General features: G+C 37.3%; 1 protein-coding gene across 1 annotated transcript in view; it reads right to left on the bottom strand.

Annotated features, from left to right (window-relative positions):
* Window positions 1–4,910: 4,910 nt before the first annotated feature.
* The window catches only part of SCAI (suppressor of cancer cell invasion), a 157,201-nt gene continuing 149,308 nt past the window's right edge, over window positions 4,911–12,803 (bottom strand). The window contains exon 18 of the mRNA XM_081281926.1: window positions 4,911–12,005. Coding sequence (XP_081138052.1) covers window positions 11,859–12,005 — 147 coding nt within the window. The 3' untranslated portion in view covers window positions 4,911–11,858. The remainder of the gene's footprint in view (window positions 12,006–12,803) is intronic.

The following is a 12,803-nucleotide window of genomic DNA, read 5'->3' as shown; positions in this document are numbered from 1 at the left end:
TAGATTAGTAAAAAATACAGATTATAGATATAAGATTTTGATAAGTGAGATAAGACAATTATAAAGCAAGAACTGTCACAGAAAGGCCTAAGACTCCATTTTGCTGCCTTCTTAAACAAACAAACAAAAACTGTTACAAGAGCAGTTTCTGAGAAACTGAAATGAAAGCTGTTCTCCCACAGAGCTTCAGTCTCTATGGGTTGGTGACATCCCTGGCCAGATGAAAAAGCTAAGCCCTCATTGATTTGAATTCAGACCTAAGAGTGTTTTTGGAAGCGGCTCCCCATAATATTCTGGGGGCTCGTCCGGGATGGAAGAGATATTTCTTACAGGAGAACACTAAGAAACACCCAGGAGAACCCAGTGAGCTGGAGACAACCTGGGGAAGGCCTCTGAGGTCCCCTCCCCATCGGCTCCTGCCAAACCTGCAAACTGACTATTGAGAGCACTTGCGATTTGCACTTGTGACTGAGTTCTCCTGGGAAAGGTAAGCTTGAAAGTTGAAACTTGGTTTGTGCGGATCCACAGTCTGGGGACATCAGGGAAGGCTGGATGCAGCACATATTTCCCAGTCCAGGGCAGTGTTGAGAAGCTGCTCACTGGCCCATCTGGGGTTAAAAACCCCAGATCAATTAGGTTTTTTTTATAGCGCCTTGTCTGTTGTGTCTCATTATAGGTCAAAATCAGTCCACTTCATATTCATTTTGTACACCCCTTAAATGTTTTTTTTGTCTAAATTTAAAGAGTTTTCAAAGAGAACAACTAATTATATGTTGTAACATCATGTAATGCTTCCTTTCTCAGAAAATTTTGATTTAGACTGGCCAACCTTAAAAGTCAGATGGCCCCCAGAAGGGACCACCGACCTCTCCACCACCTATCAAGCTCACAGAGTCATCTCCGGGCGGCCTGGCCATCCATATCAGTTACCCTGTATACAGGTTTGGATTGAAATCTTCTTAGAGGAGCCAAGATAGTTAAGATTTTGTTTTCAGGAACAGCTAAGAAAATCAAAACCTTCCTCCCCAAAGACACAGGTTCTGCAAAAGAGCTCCAAGGACCTGGATCTTCCTTCTCTGGATCCCTCTGCCCTTCAGGCACCGAGTTCCCCCTCGATGCTTAGGCCTTCCCATTATATATATATATATATGTGTGTGTGTGTGTGTGTGTGTGAGAGAGAATATATACACACACACACACACACACACACACACATATATATATTCCTTTTTCTACTAGTGATTTCCCTGTTAAAATCAGAAGAAAAGCCAAAAACTACTCTCAGTGTTGATGGCTAACTCTCTGATGATCCTCACGAGGAATTCATTTTCCTTTCAGTTCACCCCGATTGGACAGGTGAGGAGGTAACCAACCAGTACTGCCAGGCTCCACTAAGAGACACCAAAGCAGCTGCTAGAAAACCCACCAATTTGGCAAAGGTAAGCAAGACAATTTAAGGCCCAGATGAGCCCCCGGCTGCTTTCCTGGAGTGCCTTCTTGAGGCTTGTCATGTGCAGGCACCAATAGACCCAGAAGCTCCAGAGAATAAAAGGGCTATTAATATTGCTTTTGTGACTTAATCGGCCCCAGATATTAGGAGAAAGTTACAGAGACAGGAAGGATTTGAGGGAAAGATGCTGTCAAAATTGGTGGAAATAGCCAAAGGGTCTGCAATAGTAGAGACCCCCCCCTCAAGGTTGACAAGAGTCTTGGTGATGGCTATGTCAGAGTTTCGAGGTCTTGAGCTCCTGAACAATAACCCCTAAAGGCTCCACTCCCTAAATGACAACAGCCCCCAGGAACAGAAACTGAAGGGCCAATTTCTAATGAGAACTGACTTGAAAGAAGGGACAATAACACACTCATTCCTTGTAATGCCAAAATGCCCCTATCCACTATTGGGCAGAAACTTTCTGCAAAAATTGCAAGCCATCATTTCTTTCCAAAAAGGCACAGTCAACCTGTCATTTAAAGGGCCCAAAACTAGTATATATACTTGTCCCATTGGGGAAAAATACCTGCACTTAGCAGAAGACACCCATACTCCACCTTCCGATCTCCTCGCAAGATTTAAAAGGGGCAGAAAACAATTCTCCTGGCCTAGCCATGTACCAGCCACCTATTATAGTGCGGCTCACCAGCACTGCCACCCCTGTGCAGATCCGACAGTATCCTATCAGACTGGAAGCTAAAAAAGGCATAGCCATTAACATCTACATGTTGCAGGAAACTGATATCCTCATCTTCTGCCAATCAGCCTGGAACACATCATTACTGCCTGTCCAGAAACCTGAGACAAAGGACTACCGACTGGTGCAGGACCTGAAAAAGTCAACACGAGAGTGGAAACCATTCATCCCTCGGTACCAAATCCCTACACTCTTCTCAGTTCATTGCCTCCTCCTCACCAAGTATACACTGTCCTGGACCTCAAAGATGCCTTCTTCAGCTTGCCATTGGGTAAGACAAGCCAACCAATTTTTACTTCTAAATGGTCAGATCGAGATGGGAGATTTCAGGATAACTGACTTGGGCATATTGCCACAGGGGTGGCAAAACTCTTCAACTCGGCATAATTTGGCGTGAACATACTTTTAGAGAGTTATGAAAAATTGTGCTGTACTTGGGTAATAATGAGTATAATGCATTCCACTGTTGTCATGTATTTAAAAACAAAAACAAAAATAAAAACTCTATAACTCTATTTGATGAGGCTCTAAGCCAGGACCTTGTGGCTTACAGGCAGCAATACCCTGAGATTGTACTTTTACAATATGTAGATGATTTCCTGATAACAACCAAAAACTATAACTAAATGTGAACAGGCCACCAGAGACTTGTTAAAAACATTAAAAACCTTGGGGTACACAGGTGTCAACAAAAAAGGCCCAATTATGCTCCTCAATAGCCACCTACTTGGGCTACAACCTAGAAAAAGGAAAAAGGACTCTGTCACAGGCAGAATTAAAGCAATCATGCAGATTCCTTGCCCTAAGACTAAGTGTCAGATGCGAGAGCTCCTCGGGGCCACTGGGTATTGCCAATCCAGCTCAGCCCCTGTATGTTAGTACATGAAGAAAAGAGGACTCTGACTTGGACTGAGAAAGAACAAGAGGCATTTGACAAACTGAAGCAAGCCCTAGTCTCTGCACCTGCATTGGCCCTCCCAGATGTTCTAAAACCATTCCAACTGTTTGCACATGAAGTCAGAGGAAAACAAAAGGGGTTTTTACTCAGACATTGGGGCCATGGAAACGTTCAGTGGCATACCTACCCAAAGGACCATACTATGTTGTGGCTGGATGGCCAAACTGCCTCCGAGCCATCGCTGCCATAGCAAACCGGGTTAAGGAAGCAGATAAGCTTACACTGGGGCAAGATTTACAGGTGATAACCCCACATGCTGTGGAGACCTTACTCTAGAGCCCTCTAGAGCGCTGGCTCTCCAATGCTCGTGTCACCCAATACCAGGCCCTTCTTCTAGACTAGCCCAGAATAAAATTCCTAAAAACCTCAGCTTCCTGACGATGGTCCCTCTGAGCCGCTGCACAACTGCCAGGAAATCTTGGAGTCACTCCAGAATGTCTGGCCGGACCTGATAGACATACCTTGGCCACATCCAGATAAGACACTCTACTCTGATGCCAGCAGCTACATCCAAAATTAAATCAGGTATGTAGGGGGCAACTATAATTACTTTAAATGAAATTATCTGGGCTCAACCTCTGGGACATAAAACTTCTGCCCAAAAAAACAGAAGTAATTGCACTTACCCAGTTTCTCAGACCCGGCAAAGGAAAGACCGTTAATGTCTATACTGACAGAAGATATGCTTTTGCTACTGTTCATGTACATGGAGCTCTCTATAAAAAGAGAAGACTACTAACTTCAGGAGAGAAAGATATCAAACATGCTGAAGGAGATACTAGCTTTGCTAAAAGCCCTCTGGTTACCAGAAAAAGTGGCTATCATACATTGCAGAGGCCACCAGAACAGAGACTACAGAGACAAAAAGGAACTCCTTTGCCAACAAAACAACTAAAGAGATGGCTTTAAAACCAATGGGGACTTCATGGATTTTGCCTGTGTTGCTGCCTAACCATTTGTTACCCACTTCCCCCATGTATACGGGGAAAAAAAAATCCTAGGAAAAACCTTAAAAGTGATGAGGACCAAAATGGATGGAAGATTCTACTGGACAAAAAGATCTTGATTCCAGAGACATTGGAAAAACTATTAATTGAACAATTATATCAAGAAACCCACATAGGTAACTAAAGTGTTACAAAAAGACTTCTATATCCCTAAGTTAAGTCAATTAACAAGACAAGTTTCTTCCAGGTGCCAGGCTCAAGTAAATCCTAATCCAAAGGTAAGCCAATTTACAGGAATCAGACTACAAAGAGAAACACCAGGAAAAAGATGAAAAATAAACTTCACTGAAGTAAAACCTAGACAGTATGGTTATAAATATTTACTGATATATGTGGACACTTATTTAGGAGATAGTTGCCCGATTTGGCCTCCCAATAGCCATGGGGTCCAATATGGTCCAATATTTCTGTGGTACCAGCTTTCATAGCTAAGATAACTCAAAATTTATCTAAAGTCTTTAAAATTAAATGGGACTTATATTATATATAGACTTTAGAGCTTAGGAAAAATAAAAAAGATAAATTAAATTCTAAAAAAGACCCTTAAAGGTGGAGCCTAACAAAGACTGGGTCAACCTCCTTCCTTTTATATACCCCTTATATAAAAGGTTTATAATATTTAAAAGACAACCCCTGCTGGTTCCCAGATAAAAAAAACTAACTAAAATAAGTAACCCCTCACTTCTTAAGTCCTTACAGGCTCTCCAGCAAGCGTCCCAAAAGACTCAGGCTTTAACAAAGGCAGGCCAGCAGCCCGTAGCCATCATCCATCTACCTTAGAGCCTTGCTGGCACAGACCCTTTCCAGTTACCTTGACCACTCCAACTGCCATGAGACAACTTGGACAAAAAAATCCACCTGAAGACACCTGACAATAAACAATATTTTTACTTTCTGTTCTGTTTCACTTTCAGACATGCACGCTGCACACACCTCTAAAAAGACAGGAAGCCTGGTTTCTAAAGATTAAACTGCTGGTCCTTAAAAAAAATATCATTATGACTTGGTAAACTTAGTTAAAACTGAAACTTAGAATATCAATGATTTGATTTAGTCCCATAAAACCAGTGGGGAATGTTGTGGTGTGAACTGATGAATACAATTAACAAGACTGCAAATTATAGATTATAGATTAGTAAAAAATATAGATTAGAGATACAGGATTTTGATAAATGAGGTAAGACAATTATAAAGCAAGAACAGTCATAGAAAGACATAAGACTCCATTTTGCTGCCATCTATTAAAAAAAACCTGTTACAAGAGCTGTTCTCCCATAGAGCTTCATCTCTATAGGTGGGTGATAGTCCTTGGCCGGGTGAATAAAGCTAAGCTCTTATTGATTTGAATTCAGACCTAAGAGTGTTTTCTGAAGCGGCTCCCTATAACAAACCAAAAAAGGGAAAATATTAACTTTAGCTTTAGAAAATATTTCATATTTACAGAATTCCAAAGAAAATATTTCTGTGGCACCAACAAATTAGTTATATTTAATTTGATATATTTATCTTTACCTGATCAAACACATATCCCCTGTATCATCCTGATGCCCTTCCTGTCAATTGTATTCACACATCAATTATTTTCCCTTAAATAGAATAGAAGGCATGTTTAAATAAGTCTTTGTGTTCAAAACTCAGTAAAGCTAGGACATAGTATAATGTTACATCTTGAAATTCTAGTTTGAGAAAAGTGAATCACTTTTTACTTTGTGATTATTTTTAAAGTTAAGGGGTACCCACTGTATGTATGGAGTGTCAACGTGTACGAGTGTAGGAGAATGTGGAAAGGGCCTGGGTTTCTTGGCAACTCTATCTTACTCAACTGAAAAGTTACTGGCTTTATAACTGTGGGGTCAGAGGTCCTATCTGCAATTTCAGTTTTACCTACAGCACTTTTTTTTTTTAAATTGCCATTGTTCTTAAATTAATGTCCACATTGAGCCTGAGACAGTTCCATGAATTTTAAGTAGCGTATTATTTGCTCTGCTATTACTCTCCAACTGCAAAAAAAATTATTTGGTTACTAAAACAGCAAAACATTAGAGTCTATGGGCATTTTCACTGATTTCTAAGAAATAATACATCATTATGTTTTCATATTTAAGACTATAATAATTGTATTTTAAACTTAATACTATAATTGAAAAGTGCTGTGAATAGGGAATGTTTAATTAAAAACATGATAAGGAGGCAAATGTAACACTTTGGGGTGGTAAAATTGACTCCTGAACTAATTTTGAACTTTAATCTAACGTGAATGGGGTCAAACATTGCTTTGCAGTTGTATTTTTTCATGCAAAAATAACTTCTACTTAATTTCTGCAGTGAATGTATTCAAGTGTATATTAAACATCTCTTACATTCATTCATGCAAATAAACACATCAACTGAAGACAGGAGTAACCCAACATTGACCGTCTGAAATAGCCCATAGATTCACAAATTGGCACTTCATTTATTTTCTATGATTTTATGGGCCCCAATCTTATCATCCTTGGTAGAGGTTTGAAGGCCCAAGTTTTTATATCATACTATGCACCTAATTTTAAGAGCTCTACTTCATGTGTGAATATATTGTCAGATTGCAGAACACAAGTGGTCTCATGGAGACTCAGCCATACATCTGGAGGCATTCTATTCATTGGGAGCATTTTCTCAGATGACCATACTCATCTTTGAAATGCAATTCCAATAAGAAAAATCTATAGTTAGAAATGCCAAGACATGACTCAAGTAATCATAGCTGCTGCAAATATACAGATTAACAGCCTCCTGTTCCTCATGAACTCTTACCCACCTAGGTTAGGCCTTCCTTAGCTAATGCCCCCCACCTTTTTGCCTCACAGAGACATATAAAACGAGGCATATTAATGAAAACAATACAAATTTAAAATTTAGTATCAGGTATTGAAAGGACAAGTAGGAACATATTTCCCTCACTTAAAGGGCAATTTCTTACCTATTTAAAAATGTGACAAAGTAAAATTTTTTCCATAGCCCCTACATGAATTCCCAACATAACAGTTTACTATTCAGTAATGATAAATATGGTCAAGTAAATAAAAGAGTAATACAACTTAGGAACCTGCTGGTGTTGCAGTTCACATATGTATGTTTTTTAGGGTCATATCATTAATTTATCATCCACTTAAGTGGAAGTTTACAGATTATTTTAAAGCTAAGCATGTCCAGCTTTCTGTTAAGATCTTCATATCCTAATTTCAACTCCAAATGAGCTCATTTTATCCCAACATAAGCCCCTCAAAATAGAGGCTTGTGAATGAGATCCAGCCACAACCTAATTACAGCAGCATGAACATGCCACTAGGATGTCCTCACGGAACTTAAATAAATTCAGCCCACAATGGGTATGGGTGTATAATATACACATACTACATAATTGCATACCAATATATTTACAGATATGTACATGTATGCACAAAAAGTATACACAGGGATTGCATTTAGCATCACAAAAATATACACATGCCATAAAAAATAAGAATTTCAAATAAATAAGTCAAAATAGAGCCCTCAACGTAAATACTCTATATTTTCCAGATAAACACACAAGAACATAAACACCCAAAACATTACCAGGAGACTAAAAGCATTCATATTCATATCAAGTCTTTTACTCACATGGGGTGGGTGGGTGATTCTGAATTACTGTCAGTGGCCAAGTTTGCAGACCTTGGCGCTTTACTATATTTCCAGTCCAGAATGTTTTCTGGAGATTAGGCTGATTACAAGTCTCCATGGATAACTGAGTACAAGATTTTTTTTCAACTGGATCCAAACCACTCCTCAGAGACATAAAATTATTAAATCACAAAGGTCAGAGATTAAACTAAGGAGAAGAATATAAAGCTCCATAATTGATGTACAAATTTGATTTGTCACTTTTCCCTTTACTTTAATTAAATTGAGCACAATTACCAAGTAATTTGTGTCAGGGAATTCTATTGCACAAAGAAAATGAATGGCAATAGCCACAAATGGAGGGTGGATCAGATCCTATATCAGAATTGGATTGCACTTTGTTTCTATACTCTCAAAATGGTTTAGCTTGGTAAAAATATAAAGGACACAATGAATTCTGTGCTTTGAGAGATTTTGAGAGCACCACTTTCTAGGGAGAAAAACACAAACATACAAATAGTACATCCTGGATGAAATCAAAGATAAAATAGCTGATTTTTATAATTAATAAACAAAAATTTGTTTGGACTGACTAACTCACTGGTTTCAAGTCTGATACAGTTTTTTTAAAAAAGTACCAAAACCCTTTGTGTCAAAATATAAATCTCTAATAACTACTTTCTTGTTCATTATAGAAAAGAGTCTGAGCAATTGGGAAGATGGGCTGAGACTAGTAGAACTCTAGTTCTATCATTATGAATCATCAGATAGCTTTTTGGATTTCAGCTTTCTTCTCCATAAAACAGGGAAGATGGTTGCTTTACCAACTTGAGAAATAATATACAGATAAAGAAGCTGGGTGTGGTTGGCATATGCTTGTAATCCCAGGGCTTGGGAGGCTGGGACAGGAGGATCACAAGTTCAAGGCCAGCTTCAGCAATTTAGTGAGGTCCTAAGTAACTTAGGGAGACCCTGTCTCAAATAAAAAACAAACAAAAACCCAACAAACAAAAAGGACTGGGAATATAGCTCAGTGGTAAAAGCACCCCTGGGTTAAGGGGGAAAAAATCAGATAAAGAGAAAATTTCATTATGCTTCATTTTGTTTTGTTTATAAATGGACTGCTTGCAATTTTATGCTAATTTGTTAAGATCATTTTTTAAGAGAGACTAGAGACTGTATCAGAATCTCCAGGGAGTTTGTGCAATTTGAAAGGAAGTTGTTTCCCATTGCTTTGCTCTGCTGTTGGTTCCAATATTTAAATTTTTATGACTTCTACAATTAAATAAATAGGGCTTAAGATTTTTATAAAGATAGGTGGGAAGCAATTAAAACACAAAATTCACTGGCATTGTCACACTGAGCCCATTAGGTGATTGTCCTTCTACATTTCTTCTTCCTTGATTAACGCTTTAAAACGTAGAGGCCAGGCAGAAGGCACAAGAAGGAATCGTTAATCTCTTGTATAAAACTTCCATAATAAAAAGTAAAGACAGAATATGAAGTGTTTGTACAGATGCCCCATTCTCAAATGATGCTTACCCTAGTCTCTCTTTTTAAACACAGATATTCTCTCAATAAACAAACAAAGATTTCCCTTCCCATGATATAAATTTTCTTCATCCTACTTATCACTTGCTAACATAAATTTTACTTAGGTTTATTGCCTGACTTCTCTGTGAGAATGTGAACATCATGAAGAAAAAGGATATTGTTTCGCCAGGGCCCAGAAGAAAATCTGGAATGTATAATAAATCTGGTTGCATAATATACAATTTTCATGAAGGCATGAATGAAACAATAGCTTAGAATTTTCTATGGCAGTTTTGCTCTCCTTAAAGATTCAAGATCCCTTCATACCATTTTAGATCTCTGCCTACCAGTAAGGAATTACATTACTATTAGCTTAAAGGGCCATGTCATTATCTAAATCCCTGTTGTGCTTCCTAAGGTGGACAGGTTTCTAATCATGACAGCTACTTTCTTCAAGACAGTCTCTCTCCAGACTGGTCTCTAAAATAGCTAACTGGAATCCAGGTTTTTTCTTGAACATAGTTTCAATAAATATGATCTAGAAAAGAATGCTGTGTGTGCTAAAAACAAAGCATTTTCCCTGGTAGTGAGGGTACGGAAATCAATATTTTTGGAACCAAGAATCCAAATGGTAGAATCACGGAACTGCAAAGGACCTTGGGTCACTCCCTCCATTGTATGTGGGAGACTGGTAAAAGGAAGAGACATGAACACATTTGTCAAAGGGCATAATGCCAGTTACTGGGAAAGTTAGGATCAGAACTAAGATCTCCTGGTTCTCAGACCAGTATTCCTTATACTTAGCTGGTGAGGATAGGGCTCAGGACAATGAAAATTATTTTAAACACTAGAGAATCAGGAAAATGTGTGTTGGTAGAAATATAAGTGGTATAGAAGTTCAGGGGATTTGGAACAAGAGGCCAGTCAACTCACGACTACTGCTGTGGTTCGGTAAACACTTATGAAAGGAATTCTATGACATATACTAAGGTACTGGAACAAAAGGAAAGCGGTCTACCTGAAAATGAAAACAACACGCCAGCCAAAGATATCACATTCTAAGATAACTTTTCCCAAGCATTCTGAAATACTGCTTGAAAGAACAAAAAGGTGAATAAAGCACCCTAAAGTCCCTAGACCGAAGAACAATCACATTAAGACTTCACATGGAAAAATCAGCAAAGTGGAGCAGGTATGGGGAAACAGGCCCAAAATTATTGGCCAGAAATGAAAACCATGTTAAAAATATTACAGTAAAATTTCCCTATGGACATAGGAAAAAGGTATGAAAAGCAATCACTAATTTCCCCTGGGACAGCCAGAGGTAGACTGTGAAACCATACAGAGAATTAAGAAGAGGTCTTTTGATTCACAGATTTCTTCACATAAATACTGCATAATCAAAGGAAGAGAAAAAACCTTCACAGCTAGTGCTGGTGAAATTATGAGGGGATGAAAGGAATGAAAACACAAAAATTTTACATTATACATTGAGTCCCATTTAAAATAAGAATAAAACATTTGCATGAATATAAAGTAACTAAATACAAGGAGTTTAAACAAATCTTATTTCCAAAATTTCAATGCAAAAATCAATTTGTAATTTAATTTTCATAAACAACCAGTTACCCCTCACTAAAAATAATAGTATCTCTGACTTTGAAGTTTCATACATTTGAACTATACAAAGAAATTAGAAACTGTCACTGAGTCACAACCACAGCTAGTCAGTTTTTAAACATGAGCTCATGAACTAAGTATTTAAATACAATTCCAACTGGAGACTTGTATTATGAAATCAACAACCTGATTTTTTGACTGAAATGTTTAAAAGCTGTTTTCCCTTTCATTTCCAGCATTCAAAGACTACAAAGAAATCAAAATATGTAAAAAAAAAAATCTCTTAACAACACAGTACTCAGATATTCCCAAGTAATATTATCTCAAGTCTAAGACACAGCTTTCAGAGGAATATCAATCCTACACCATTTCTGAAAATTTGACAGTATTTAAAAGAATTCAATGATTTCAAGAACTGTCTTAATCATGCTTCAAAAAATCATATATTTTTCTACCTATTAACTTGGAATGAAAAGATATATTATGGAAGGACTCTTATCTTGATTTTTAGTAGTCCATGCTGGCCAGTTTCATCATTATGAATAATTATATATTTTTTAAATCTGGACATTTAAGGTCCAGGTACAGGAGTTGGATTTTTCTCATTATACAAAAATAAACGATTTACTCTTCTCAGAGTGAGAACAGTGACTATTTCAGTAAGTACCCATACATCAAAACCAAAACATAAAAATTACAAGATTAATTGATTTTCTAAAAGACTTGAAAGATTGCATTTTAAAACAGTTACCCTAAAAGTTCGAACATTTTATTTTTGTTTCCTTTTAAAATGGTGGTCCTAAATTAAAAAATAAAAACTAAGTAACACACTATGTGTCTGTCATCACATTAGAAAACTGCACCATTTAAAATCTGTGGAAAATGAAAAATTGTTTCAACAAGATGGTTTTAATAGTCATCTATGGTATTTTCAAAGAAGACATTTCGAACATCCAGAATGGATGCTAATTCCAAAATGTGCTTCTGGAGATGAGGATTCTCCACTGTTTCATCTCTTGGCAGTTGTGGATATGATTCTGGATAATTTCGTGTTTCCTGGTAGGCAAAGAGAAAAGTCAAGCTTTTTATTTATTAGAAGAAAATTATATGCAAAAGGTATACAGTATTAAGAAGTAGCCTGATATTTGATTTTCTCTATGGTATGGTTATTTCTAGAAATATGTTTGTTGAACATATTGAATTACTAACATTTGACCATTTAGAACTCTAAACATTATAACTTCACATGATTTAACAATATATTTACTTAGTTTTTTCACAAACGTTTGCTGAAGAATGGGTTGCTAGGCACGATGTTCTATGTCATATGGAAACTGTCTTTCCTTCTTGCTGAGGGGAAAATCCTAGCACATGCAGAATTTCAACAAGTTTTTGTTCAATGGATGAATAGATAGATGACAGGAAATCAAAATGGGAAAAGTCAAGAGAAACACCCATTAAGTAACCTTAATGGGCCTTGGTAACTAATTATAGGAGAGGGAGATGTCAAAAATAAGATTTCAGAAATGGATGACTTGACAGAAGGGCTGGGAGCTACTGAGAGAAAAAGGGAGATACAGGAGTATATAATTTGGGGTCAGTATAAAGCTTCAGATTTTAAGTGTATTTTGTTTGAGATAATAGGGCAAAATAGATTAGAACTGCCCCATAACCAGAATTTGAAAATTTAGGGCTGTATCTTAGAAGATAGATTTAATCAGTGTAAGTAAACACTGATGTACTCCTCATAAAAATAAATATTGATGCAATGAAAATTGGATGAGATTTATAAGATACTAGAAAAGGGAGTGAAAATTGCTTTTCCTGATGATGGGCAGAATCACGCCTTTGGGA

Source organism: Spermophilus citellus (assembly GCF_964194105.1).
Source record: "Spermophilus citellus genome assembly, chromosome: 2".
NCBI lineage: Eukaryota > Metazoa > Chordata > Mammalia > Rodentia > Sciuridae > Spermophilus > Spermophilus citellus.
The sequence above is the reverse complement of the archived record's forward strand: the minus strand, read 5'-3'. Positions and strand labels throughout refer to the sequence as shown.